General features: G+C 40.7%; 1 protein-coding gene across 1 annotated transcript in view; it reads right to left on the reverse strand.

Moving 5' to 3' along the window:
• GFRA1 (GDNF family receptor alpha 1) overlaps nucleotides 1-14,155 on the reverse strand; it is a 143,575-nt gene that overhangs the window by 3,333 nt on the left and 126,087 nt on the right. Inside the window, exon 8 of the mRNA XM_005237568.4 lies at nucleotides 646-702. Within this exon, the coding sequence (XP_005237625.1) occupies nucleotides 646-702 (57 nt within the window). The remainder of the gene's footprint in view (nucleotides 1-645; nucleotides 703-14,155) is intronic.

A 14,155-nucleotide genomic window follows, 5' to 3' on the forward strand; every position in this document is an offset into this window, starting at 1 on the left:
ATGCCTGTACAGCTGGTCTTGCTCCAATGCCTAGGTCATATGCTTCCACATTGTAAAAATTAATTTATGTACGTCAGTAATTATTAAGCTTCCTGAGAGACTCAGTGCAAAGGATGTGGACTGACAGACACGGAAACTGATGTAATGTTCACCTCTGAGAGGGGGCCTTGGAGGTCAGGCTGAGCAAACTACTCAAACCACACTGGAGGTTCAGGTCTCCTGGGGCTGTCAGTCTGTCTCCTGAAGTATGAGCATCACATCTCCTGATGTGAACATCATGCCCTAAATTTTTCATTTTTGTTAGCCACAGAATGATGTCCAGTATGATTCTGTATATTTGCTAAAAGTCATATTATCTTGTGTTCCTGTAGATTATTAACTAAGTATACTTGTTAGCTGCAATGGTAATTACCATCTGCCTAAACATGCACCACCCAGCTATTAAAATATAAAGTCATCAGAGGCCACTTTGAGCCCAGCTTTGAATTTCTAAGATCATTCTTTACTACATTATGGTATCCAAACATAACAATACCAACAAAACTTTAGTGTTGGGTAAACTCATTATAATCTTGACAAACTTTGAATATTTTGTATTATGGGGACACACCTGCCCTGTGAAATATACAGGATCCACACTCTTACCTCATTAAGACAGAGCTCTGTATCTACAGATTCATTGGATTTCCGCTTCTTCTGTGCCTATAAACAAATGCAAAATTTATTCCCTATACAATTTATACATACAGCAGCACAAAACAATGACATAAATTCACATGGGTTGTCACACTCCTATAATTTTGACAGTGACTTGCACATGATTAGCAAATAAACTCTCCAAATGTAACTCTATGTTTTTCAATAACATTCACATTCTATTTGAATTTACAGCAAAACTTCACACAGTCAGCTAAGGGTACTTAGTAATTACAATTATGAGTGCATTAACTGCAGAGAACATGTTATGTTGTGTGGCCCCTTAAAAATGGTGCTGGATCTTCATGAGAAGACATGAAACATGACAGTTAATAATTACCATAATACCACTGCATCGTAAGAAAAAAATATATCGTATGCCTCCCTTTTAGGAAAACATACAACACAGCAGTATTTTACCCTTGATTATTTTTGCAATTTCTCCAAGTATTATTATGAAAATATAATGTTAATATACTGCATGGCTGCCACAGTCTCTTCTAGAAAGTTACAAAAAGAACATTTAATGTCTTTTAACATATATACCTGTAAGTCAGATTGAGCTGTTTGCTTATATTGCGTTCAATGATTATTTTACATGGAGTATTATTAAATGCAGGAACATTTCAAATGATCAAAACCAAAAAAACGAATCTGCTCTATCTTCAGCCCTCTCTTATGATGAGCAAGCATCTGTTGCTATTACTGTGTGCTCTTCACATTGACTCAAGTAAGAAACATTTCTGGTGGCAGCATCACACGAAATGAAAGCAATAGTGTGTATTCTGGCTAGCATCACAAGGTGTTTAATATTTCCATTGCTCAAGTGAACGTGACTGGGCTGTGAGTTTTCTGCTTCCCTACAACAGCAATATCAATCCTCGTGGTGCTGAAGATGTTTTCAATAAATGGTGCTGTGGTTGATTTAAGTACTTCAATGATTCTCAATATGATTTCTTTCTTTGTGCATTCCAGAAAAATAAGCAGCGCTCTTTTATAGGAGCTACTAGTGTTAAATGTACAATCACGTTGTACACCAGAAGACATGGATTTATACTCTGAAACTACTGGCTGCACTGAGCCCACCCAATACTTCCACCTGAAGTTTTGTTGGAATTGCAATTTATTTTCTGAAAAAAAATGAGGATCTGAATCTCACTGTGTTGCCTTCATTTTATACTGCAGAATCCCACTGGTTTTGGCAGAGATGGACTGGACTAAAGCTGATGTGAGGAAGTGCTGAGCATTCTGATTTCATACCCTCAAAAAATTCAGTTCCATGTATGACTATTTTATTTTAAATGAGCACCATTGGTGCTACCTATGGATAAAAAATAGTCTTCGACCTAATTACTGATTTTAGAATCGAAATGAAGAACTGAACTTGTCATTAGGAAGCACACTCTGCTTTTCATGACACTTTTATATTTATAAACAGATATACTAGAGATAACTGAAAAACTAAACCAGCTGGGATTTAAGAGAAAGACAGCTTAGCTATAGTAAGAACGCACACCGTATATATGTTGGTAGTTTTCAAATATACAACAAAATAATAGCTCAATTCATTAATAACCCCCCCTCCGTGAAATCTCTCTCTTATATACCCTTTCTTCTAATTAGTCCTATTAAAGTGGTCATGGTAAGCATAAATTAAGCTATCTAAATGGAAAAAGAAATGCCTGGAAGTAAATCTGCTACAGCAAGAAGCAACACAGTGAAGCATGCTTGCAGTGGTGGTGGTATTCACAGGGGTCAGGAAACTTCTTTTAGAGGCAGCTGGGTAGATTTCAACTCCTGAACAGCTGCCTCCAAGGAGATGGGTAAAGAAGGAGAAACTGGATTTCAGTCCTGATTTTCTTATGTCCTAAACACCCGTAGTACATTGAATTGGAATGTGAGGCTTCAGATTCAGAGGTTCAGATCTTGACAGTGCTGTAACGATTATACAAGCTTCGTTTTCTTAGTTTGTCATTCAGTGCTAAACTTCCCAGTCCACAGAAGCATCTGTCTATTGGAAACACTGTGCTTTGCTGCTTACGCCTGCTTTGGATTCATAACACTGTGCAAACTACAAGTCTACGCTTGGTAGTTGGTCTCAACACCAAAGTTAGAATTTATGTTCTTTCTATACTGTGTTTCTCAAATGAGAAAAGAGGAAAATATCATTATTTTGTCTGTATGCAGTAAAGTCTTCTTTACTTCATTCAGCCTGATAAACAATAGAGTGCAGCAGCTAAAACATATTTACCTTAGAGAACACTATTTTAAGAGTACAATCAACACCTAGAAACAAAATCAACATAAAAAAAGCTTTTCCATCATTTTGATCAATACTCCCTAGCTTTCATTTGGAAGATAATGCTTCTGTGTATCCATATACTTATTGTAGTCATTCTAACATCAACAACACTTACTCACATGCATTCTCTATTATGAAGTCCTCCTTTCTTAGAATTGAAAGGTAATTTTAATAATCAGGCAGGCTTTTCTCTTATCAAAACAGAAAGGACAATATTTTCCATTTTAAAATACAGCAAAAACACAACCTCTTTTGGTGAGGTGAAGGCAAAGGGAAAGAAAAAACTATTATTTTGAGTATGAGATGAAACATTGTATGCCAAGTTTCAAATTGGAAGAGTACATTTTTACTGTTGAGTTATAAACCTGTAAAAATGGGCTATAACAGAAATGCTGGCATGGGCTACAACAGTGCATCACTAAATCACAAGTAATGGAAAAAAACCTGAAACAACCTACATGTTGAAGAGAGTGCTACAGAAAGCGTATGCCCTTTAATTACAATCTAAAGGGAAAACTCTTCCTGCCCTGTTCTTGGGCAGAAACGGCTCCACTTTTAGCAGAACTGCTGTATTTGTGCTAGCGAGTAAACACCTTATCAGAGGTAAAAAATCAGGGCTTGGAGTTTATGCTGATGGCCTTGGTGGAAATACACCCAAGACAGGGAGTCATGCATTTGAATTATGAAGATTATCCTCAGCCATCGGATATTTACTTTACAACATCTCCCATTATCCTAAAAAACCCAAACCAATATAAATGACTGCCCATCACGTACAGCTGCAGACCATTCTGACAGGGAATATCTACACCATCAACAGATTTGGGAAATAAGAGTTGCTCGTTATGCAAGATGCAAAAGATTCACTGCCAACTCCCATCTCAGGCATCCTACATGCCTAAGATACAAGCAAGAAGGTACCTTCAAATGTGCTAGAAGTACCTAATGACACAGGAGTAAAATAGCACTCACAAACGGCTCGTAAGTCTGTATTCAAACTTATATTTTTTTGAATTTTAATATATAAAGATCTTATCTGGTGACACAACGATCTATGGGAATTCTATCATTAAACAAAAAACAAGCAGGGCTGGGCTCATAAAAACAATAATTAAAAAAACAGTGAAAGAAAACCAGCTTAAAATAACTGGTTAAACATATGGAAAGAGGTATGAGTTCTTGTCTACTGAGGTAAAATAGAATTTGCTAATGACTTGTATAGTCAGCTGTGACATGCCTCTGACTGTAAAACAAAGTTATGTAAGACAGGGTGACACTCACCCCAGCTTCGCAGGGAGCTATAACCCAGTAATGTGGGCTACTCTGACAAAGCTGCCCCCATACTGCCAACAACGTTGCACTCACTTAAGCTCTTCTATTCTGTAAAAATGAACACCTGATTTTACAGAGAATCTTAGCACTGTCATAGCACAAGCGACAGATAATATTTAGAGATAATCGTATTCGTGCATCTCCTGAGGAGCTTCAGTATCCTATCAGTTAGATGCAAAAGACTTGTTTTGGTCTTCACAACCTGTAGCTTTTAGTATTAGACTAAAGTGTTGAACTTAGTCCAAGGCTGGTAGAGAAACACCAGTGTCCAGAAAAGAAAAAATTCTCATGATCAGAAGCAAGATTTTATTTACTTCTTTTCTAGATAAGAAAGGCAAATCAGGACCAGCGGAGGAGCTAGTGGTTGTCTGAAAGGGACAGAGGAATATTGCTTACAGAGATATTTCTTCCCCAGAGCACTTGGTGGACCTCCATGTTTCCTTTTAATCCCAATGCCTCCTAGACGAGTTCAACCATATGGCCTTTCTCAGACACTCACTACCCTAGTCTTATCTTGCCCTGCACTTAATAACCATCATAAGATCCTCCCAGACCTAGTAATTCTCTGCTTCCCATCCCCCAAATCCCTTGACCTCCATCCTTTGCAGACACTATAGCCCTGAATTTATTCCCAGAAATGCTATCTTGCAATTATGCATCCAGCTTCTACAAATCATAGCACTACATGGTTAATAAATGCATTAAACACTGCAGCAGTATCTCACCAGGAGTCAGTATACACATTATTTATGGCTTGTCATCCAGCAGTATTTTTATATATCCACTACAGCATGCATATCTCTCTTACTCACAGCAAGAAAGAGGTCTGACTTGGGACGACTCCAAACAGAGGTGAGCTTTAAATTGGTGGGAGGGGAGGAGAAGCATGTTAAGGGAAGTGAATGTGTTGGATCTGAACGTAAACAGGCACAGAGGGAGCGTCTGAACTCAGAAACCAGCCCCTTGCCCTTAGCTACACACTTTGGGCCTTATGTGCTCTATGGAATGTATTGCTTAGACATTACAGTGAGAGACAACAGAAGTATTGTTACGATAGATAACTGCTATGTGGGTTGTTTTTTCAGCTAATTTTAATCAGCATGCCTTTGTCCCCTCCTGAGATGCCTGGTTAGTTATGCCCATGTTAACAAGTCTTTCTGAAGAGGGACAGATCTCCCAGAATACATCCTTCAAATGCCCATGCTTCTGAAGTAGCTGTAACAAATGAGGGTGCTTGTTCTTTTTGTTCTTCTCTTGTGTTGATTAAAGAGATTTACTATGCAACTAACCTGTTTTTCCAACAGCAGGACACAAACAATAAGCAGAGAAACATACAGACTGTAAAAATGCAATCAATTTAACTCTCCCATGCTCACTAAGTGGTCGGTGCATCTATCACAATTGTCAATAGTATTTTCTTACTAGCACAGTAGTACTACGCCACACTGGACTATAAATTACTTTCAACAGGGAAGATAAGCAAAGTGCAGGTCAGAGACACAGGCCACTAAAATGAGGATCCAATTCAGCACAGAGTAATTTTGAAACCCATACTATACCAGGGTGCAAAGCTATTTAAGCTATAAAAACAATCAGCTTTGCACAATCCTGTAACAAAATCAGATATTTTTTTCTGCTTTTTGTTGGTTGGTTTGTTTGCTTGTTTGTTTCCCTCTGCTGAATCATCCCTCAAGGTACAAGCTTGGGGCATGAAATCATTGGTCATCGTTATTCACAAAAGCACTACAGTTCTGCCATCCCACTTTGTCGAGGGAAGAAAGTATCTTCTAGAAACGAGCATTACCAAGACACTGCTGGCACTAGTCTCAAAAGCTATGTAGATAACATCCAGCACAGTAAGAATCAAATCGTAAGTTTTTCTGCTGAGGGACATTCAATAAAGCAATCCAGTTATCCCCTCGTGCCCAAATATGCACTGGAGAAACACACGCAGCATTTTACCAGCTGCAGCGCAGTGCCATGAAGAGTTTATCGGCCAGTCCCTTCAGATCCTATCACTTCCCAGCCCTAAGCTCCTGTCCCCCACAGCTTTGTACCTGTCCTAAAATCCCAGTTTGTCCCCATTCTCTTACAGGGGTCTTGTCTAGCTTTCCCCCCACCACTTCGCCCCAGCTGGGCAGGGTGCTGGACCCCAGGCAGCCCTGAGCACCGCGGGACGCCCTGCCCGCCTTCGGGCTGGGCCACCCTCTGGTTTGCCAGTTCCAGCATCAGAAACCAGGAGTGCGGCCCCATCCCCAGCCAGCAAACAGCTGCTCAGGGGGCAGCACCGCCAGCGACAGAGGTACCCAGCCTCCCTTCACAAAGCCCTGGCCTTCGCAAGGGAACACGCACAGCATTTAAAAAGTCCCCTTATCCCTCAACATTAACAGATTCTTGCTGGGCTTGAGTGCTTCAGCATCAGAAACAAGAAATAGAGAACAACTTTAAAGCTGGGAGGTTTGTTTTCTAGTCAGAAAAGGGAAAAAGGGATGGTGAGTCTCCTGAGATCATTTCCACTCACTCCCTCAGGAGGAAAGGGGGTTGAAAAGAAGTCTTCTTCACCCCAGGGGCAGTCTGGGGGAATCCTCAGGGAAGAGGAGCTGGGACAAGCGCAGGTCCCTGTTCTGCTAAAGCCAGCTTTACAGCTCTCCAGCCAGCACCGAGGGAGCACTGCCCAGGTGCTCTCCCGGACACGGCAGGGTGGGCTGGGAACAGCGTCTCTTCCCCAGGTCACTGAGTAATGATGGATCCAATTAGCTCCAGTCTAACAGACGCTGCAGGTGCCTGGGCCTCTGGGCAGCTGCAGATGGAAACACACTTAGCAGCAGAAACCACTTCAGGAATCTGAGAAACAGGCCTAAGAGTTAATAAAGTCTGATATGGAGAGAGGAAAACCTCCTCCCTCCAACCTGTTAAGTCTTTAGATTGTAAGAAATTTTGACTGGAGGGGAGAAGAGCTGGGAGTAATCCCCCCCAAAGGAGCAGAAAAGAGCATGGGAAGAAGGAAAGATGACCTGTGCTGTATAAATTATTGCTGGACCATTCCCAGATCCTCAAGTTAATAAAGATGAGACCTAATTAGCTCCATCTCTCACTCCACTTATATGGCTGGGATGATATGGCACAAAAACAGCGTAACAGCAATCTGAAAGGTTTTAGAAAAAGAAGATCCTATCAGAAACACCAAACTGATCAAACAGCTTACAAGGAGCAGGCACAGAGATCTTCAAACATTTCAAGCAATGAGTGACCCAGTGAGCACAGCACAAAACGCGACACCCAGCCAAGACAACTGAACCGACTGACTTACCTTTCACGGACATACAGTAACTCGCTAACAATTTTGTTTTCGTGTTCAGTCATTCATTTAGCTGAAAAAATGAATGTCTATAGTCCCAGATTCTTGCTTCCTATTTTTAGGGGATATTACGCAATTCTCCTAATATGGTCTATTTATGGGTTTGCCTCAAGCAAATATTTTTGCATTAAGAAGGACAGAGAAGAAAACAGAATACTAAAATCATAGACGGAATAAGTTTTATTAGGTTCATATCTCAATGGCTTAGGCTGCCTAAGTTTTCTTCTTTTTTTTTCCCCCTATACTTATAAAACTGAACAGCCATGTAATCCAAAGTCGAGTTGTTTGGGATTTTATTATTAAAACCCATTTATTTCCCTGATGATTCACCACAGCTATCAACCCAGTGCCACACACAGCAGTTACAGGTAGCATCTGGCTCTTGTGCACTGTACAGCATCTTAAAAAAAAAAAAAGCGGCACGAACACAAAGCCATTACAACCCCAGTTAAAAGACATCCTCCGCTTTAAATTTTAAACAAAGGTAAGCCACTGAAGAACTACAGAACCCACACAACACTTCCCCAGGCTGGAGTGATTGCCCTTGCGTGTCTGAATATGCAAACAAAGTTGTTCTGTTTGGCAGCAGGCAAAGTACCTACCTCCCCTATTAGACCGGGCTACGTGGTGCACTGGAGTGTGATGCAAACACTCCTGAGCAGCTGTCAGCCATGGCTACTAGGGAGCTAAAAGCAGCTCAGCCAGAACGGCACAGTCCTGCATTGCGCTAATGAGCCCTGAAAAGAGGCACCATACCACTGCAGCCACCGTGCTTCTGCCCTGCATCCCTGGCCTCCAGGTGTGCCCTGGCACGTAACTGCCGCCACAGCGCCGCTGCAACGTGCTGCTCGCTGCTGGGCAGGCGTGCACGGCTGCTGATCCTCGCAGGCCAGTTCTCCTTCGCACTCTCTGCTGAGAAAAAGGGGAGCCTCCCAAGCTGAAAGCAGAGTGGCAGGGAGAGAGCTCGGTAGGGATGCTCAGCCCATCGGTCAGCTGCATGAGGCACCCAGCTCTGAGCTGTCAGTAGGTGGAAGGGATTAAGAAAACAAGGTCACACCATTGCCTCCACACTCGGGCAGCAGGACCAGGGGTGCTGTCCTCTGGTTCTGCAGCTGGAAGGAAGGATCAGGCAAGCTTGCTTGAACACCAGGCTGCATGAGGCCTTGAGCACTATGCATTACAGGGAGCTTCCGTTCGTGTGATGCCAACCTTAAGCAACTGATATTACTGCTGGTTTCTTGAGCACCACGTTCACTCATAAATTTTAAAAGGGAAGGGAAGAGAACGACCGTGAACATCTGCTTTTGATTAAGTGACTAAAAATCTTCAAGACTTTTCTCTTATGAACCATATGCGTATGCGCATGTGTGTTGTGAGGACTGGCATGGTTGCGCACAGAAAGAAAACACAGAAAGCCTTCAAAGGGTCTCAAAACCACTCCAGATAACAAGCAACTCTGCTGCAATTACAGAGAGGCAAAAGCAAAGGCTGCAGGTACTGAAGTGACCTTGCACAGAAAAGCAGAAGACACTAGCCACCTAGCTGAGCACCAATTGCACAGCTATGCCCTCCCTCCTCACTTCTGTTTAAACATTTCAAGCCCAATGTATTCGCTTCCTTACGTCCAGTTACGTGGCCATGCCTGTACCCCAGTCCCATAAAATTGTGACATGATTTAGAGACTGCTTTTTTTCATTTAAAATAATTCAATCTTCAGCAGCTGTGATTCGGATTAATCAGTGAATTTTGCATTTCTGCCACAATTTGCTCTCCAGAAGTACCACTGAAACAAAACTTTAAAGCATTTTCTCCCTGTTCCTCTAATCCTGTAGCTGAATTCTGCAGATGCACAGACATATCCTCAGAACTGGCAGGGCTGGAATTTTAGTGAACTTGCTGTACTACTTGCTACAGTACTTGCCCAAGTATCCATGTTCCTTTCTAGCACTGAAAATACTGTTAATAAAAATATTGGGAAGATTTTTTAAATTAATGCAACCAAATTTACCAAGGTGAGGCTATAAAAAAAACAGGTTATGGCATACTGTGGTTTTCCCAGGAATAAGCTAATATTTTGGCAAAGTTCAAAGTCACTGAACAGAGGATTTTTTTTAATGCAAAATGTAAGACAACTTCAAGCATAGCTGCTAGCTGTGTCTATAATAACCTGGTTTTATTCTCATTAGAATATACATCTTAATGCTTTTGTAGAAAGGTATTCAAATGTATTCCTTCTGATAGCATTTTAATTTCTAAAAGTGAATTAATCATACAATTTTAATTGTTGGCATTTTAATTTCCACAACAAGCGTATGTTTCAACAGATTTAAGTCATAACTGAAAAAATAAAAATAAAAACGCACTTGGTCTTACCCACAGATCTCCATTAGCTAAGCTAGACCTTGGTTTGTCCTGTCAGCTCCCTAAACATTATTAAAAGGCCCTGGCAGTTCAGATCTTAATACTTGCGAGAGATTTTGGTGTAGCATCCTGCATTCATTCTTCCCCTGCTGAAGCGAGGGAGGGAGACAAAAATAACTCCTTCTCAAACATACTAGGAGTGAAATCCTAACACTAATTCTAATCTTTAATGAGCATACTACAGTTGACTATACTTTAATGGATGATATTATAGTGGCCTTCCTCAGATCCATTATTTACACATGAACGATGCAATGATGCTCTCACATACAACAGTTACACTGTAGGTAATGAAACTATTCAAATAAGCAGAGAAACTCTCATGTAAGAGGAGTCTGCAGAATCATGAGCTTATTAGAAAGGTGCCCTACTCATTACTGCCCTGATCCCACTGCACCAAGGGGAATTCTTCCACTGGCCAGGCTGCAGCAACGGAAAATGAAAATTCCTAATATCATCTGCATATATGGCCTCAAATTTGAGCTCAGTAAGAACCACTGAGAAATTTTTTTCCATCACTGAAACAATTTCTTAGACACAAAAAGGACTGTGAATGCTAGACATTTAACAATTACAACACTATTAAAACAAAACTGAGCCTATAATAACCAGATTATGCAAATAATTATCAGATTAGGCAAAACTGTATTCACAGGATATGATCCTGTTTTGTTTGATCACACAAACCATTCACAGAAGGCCAGGAGGCTCACATTAACGTTTACATTTAATAAGCCAGAAAATACAAATGGGCAAATTCTAATAATGCAGGTAACAGAGAACGACAGGCTCACTTTGGGCATAGTTTGTAAGGTTTCCATACTAAACTGGAAGGGCTTTTGAAGATTTATTGTGACTAGTTTGCCTACTTCTTGAAGTATTACATTGTGGCATACTGGATAGTTCAGAGGATTATTAATGGGATATACAGCCTGATATTCCAAGGTAGCTAGTTTAATCTAGCTCAGGTCAATAGTGACAACTATTCTGTAGTATTTTTGAAATGAGGAGGCGGTTCTGGAGCACTTCTTCTCTTAAGAGGACAGGTTCAATGTACAAAACTGGCACTAATTTGCACCTCAGGCAGTGCGCTTCATCAAAGAGACTGAGGAATTAATGGGATATAGGTTTATAATGCTGCAAAGCACTCAGAATGTTTCCCTATGCCCTTCATTTCCCTTTCTGTGAGATGAGCTGCTCTGTTCAAAAGGGGCAGTCCTCCTATATCCTCAGATTCTTCTAATTCCATTGCAAACTCTACAGGAAAAATCTTGAAGGTGCCCTATGCTACCAAATTTTAACACTCTTTAGTGGGACTCAAGAGAGAGATTAGAAGGTTTCACCTAGAAAAACATCTTGAGAGCGCTATCTGAAGAGAATCTTGATTGATGATGGTTGGCAGCAAATATTTCCCTGAGTGCATAACGGTTTTATTAATAGTTCTGGACTGAGCTAAGGCTAAGTAGAAAACAGACCAAGTGAGGGGTAGTTTTTGTGATCTACCTACTCAGATACATCTAATACTCACAAGCATCAGCTTTGTCTTACTAGCAAGTTTCAGCATCAAGACACTGTTGTCAAGTTTCTAGAGATGAAGCATTAAAAAAAACCCAACCAAACACCAATATCTGGTTGTGTGTCAACTACAGTAGCAATACAGCTTCTTGTATTACTCCTGCCTCCAGACCAGTGGGTGGAAAGTCAGAACTAAGACAGCATTACTAGAGTCGAGGGATGAGTACAATGCAGACTGGATCTACTGTATATTAACGTATGTATATAGCATATGCAGGCTGCATATGCACAGCAGCACTCATACTGCACTAGTGTATTGAGCTGTCCCAGTGAGAAGTGAATTTAATGGGTTTAAGACAAGCCATGTTCAGTGGCCAAGATGGGATTAGCCTCTTTAGTATTTGAGAACAGCATCCTTAAAAGGGATCCGGGATATCACTATGCTGCTCACACTTGGTGACCACTTGAGCAGCATGGGACATCGTATTTCTGATACGCTGTGCATGGATGAATGTAATTGCACTACAACAAGCTTTGTACATAACAAAGGGCAGCAGACGATGAATGACGACTTGCAGAGCATATATGAGCAGATGCGTCTCACTGGTTGAAGATTATTTGGAGCTGCAGCTTTGCCAGTTGCTGGCTTTAAATGTTCATGAAACACCGGAGTCCGGTCCCCTGTTACACTGGCATGAGCCAGCATGGCTGGTATTTCAGGGGCTGTCCTTTGTCCTTGTGATGTGGACCCCAGGGCGACTAGTTCAGCTCCCAAAAAGCACAGCCATCTCACTAAGGGCACTTACCAAACAGTTGCACTGCTACTAAATACCACCTTGTAGTTGTGTCTGAGCCATCAGCCTGAAGGTGAAAAGCCTCTGCTTAATTAATGATTCCTAAGCATCCTCATTAAGTTGTTCTCTGGGTATAAACAGGGTGTGTTGTTCATCTCAACCTGTTCGCTTGTGCCTGTAACAATCTGAATTTCTCATCTGCAATTAACTGTAACTGAATCCTTAGGAATAATCAGGAAATCTTAAACAAAAGTAATTGGGGTTAGGCCAACTCTTCATGAGAGCACGATGAGAGCATGATTCTGCAAAGAGTTGCAAGAATTTGTCAAACTAATGAAGTTCAAAATCAGTATGATAAAAGGGACAATTCTTCCTTCTGAATCTGCATTTGACTCTTGAAATTTTATACAGGCAGTTAGTTCCCTGCAGGATCAGATCCCTAAATTTGCCCTCAGAACCAGCTAATTACAGTGCATAAGTGACTGAAGCGTGCAGAAAAGCATACTGACATAGAATTCAGTATATGATGGTCTTCAAGAATTTAACTCTGTTACACGCAACTGTTAATGCACTATTTCTGCAGGAGGGCAAACCATTGTAAAAAACACACTAAGCACTGTTCACCAGAAAAGTTCTGATCAAACCAATTTTTACATTTCTGCATACACAAATTCAGGAACGGGGTTTCACAGGTACTTGCAACTGCTTTGCTTTCATCCATGCGCACTTCATTTATATGGACATTTATCCGATTCTCTGCTCAAATTAGGTACTTAGAGCTGCAGGTAGCTATTTAGATCCTACCTGGTACAAATCTTACCTACCATGTACATAACAAATTTGAATGCACATATTTCACATGTGAGCATGAATTTGGTACATCCAAATGTTTATGTGCATGTGATAATGCATATCTAGTCTTGAATTAGAGGTGACTTGAGGCTTCTGAAAATGTCAATCTGGAAAAAAAATTAGTACCATGTAATGCAGTATTTAGTAGATTACTGCCCTGAATACCTAATACTGTTTTAAGACAGACATGAGGGAGGATAATCCTATAATTCTTTAGGACACATACTGAGTGAACCTATGAAAAAATATCCTGCATTATGCACAACAGTCAGTCTGTTTACTTGTGGCTCACAGAAAGAGCTAAACACGCAGGAGGGCTTAACCTGAGGAGGGGTTATTAGGCCAAGTCCACTGGTTAAAAGTACAATTGGGTGTGAAACAGGCTCTCCTCCAAAGTACAGACTAAAATAAACATTTTGAACTCCTACTGATTCTGAAGGCAAGGAACTGAAATGGGTGACAGCGTCTTGTGTTCTGGAACTTAACAGCATGTTGAAAAATGCTGTAGAGTAGACGGTTCGAGTGTAATGTAGAAATCTATTATTCCAGTAAGGCAGCTGATTAGGACTCATAGGCATAAAAAGTAAGTAGAAGATAAAGCGTATGATTTATTTCCAGTATTTGATTACTAATGTACAGTGAAGACTGCAAGTAAAATGAGCAGACAGGTTAAAAGCAGAACAAAAATGTATTTCTCTTTGGATGTTTTGTTATCGTTAGTGTTTTTTTATTGAGAGTATAAGTTAGTCAATTTGGTTAAAAGACAGCATTTCATTTTCAGTGCTGTAAACTTGGTCTGATTACTTGAAAAATTCAGGCATACTATAGAAAAGGTTCCAAATTTTAGATCTTCAACAGTATACTACTTATGCAGCTATGTTGCAT

This window comes from Falco peregrinus, chromosome 1 (assembly GCF_023634155.1).
Source record: "Falco peregrinus isolate bFalPer1 chromosome 1, bFalPer1.pri, whole genome shotgun sequence".
Lineage (NCBI taxonomy): Eukaryota > Metazoa > Chordata > Aves > Falconiformes > Falconidae > Falco > Falco peregrinus.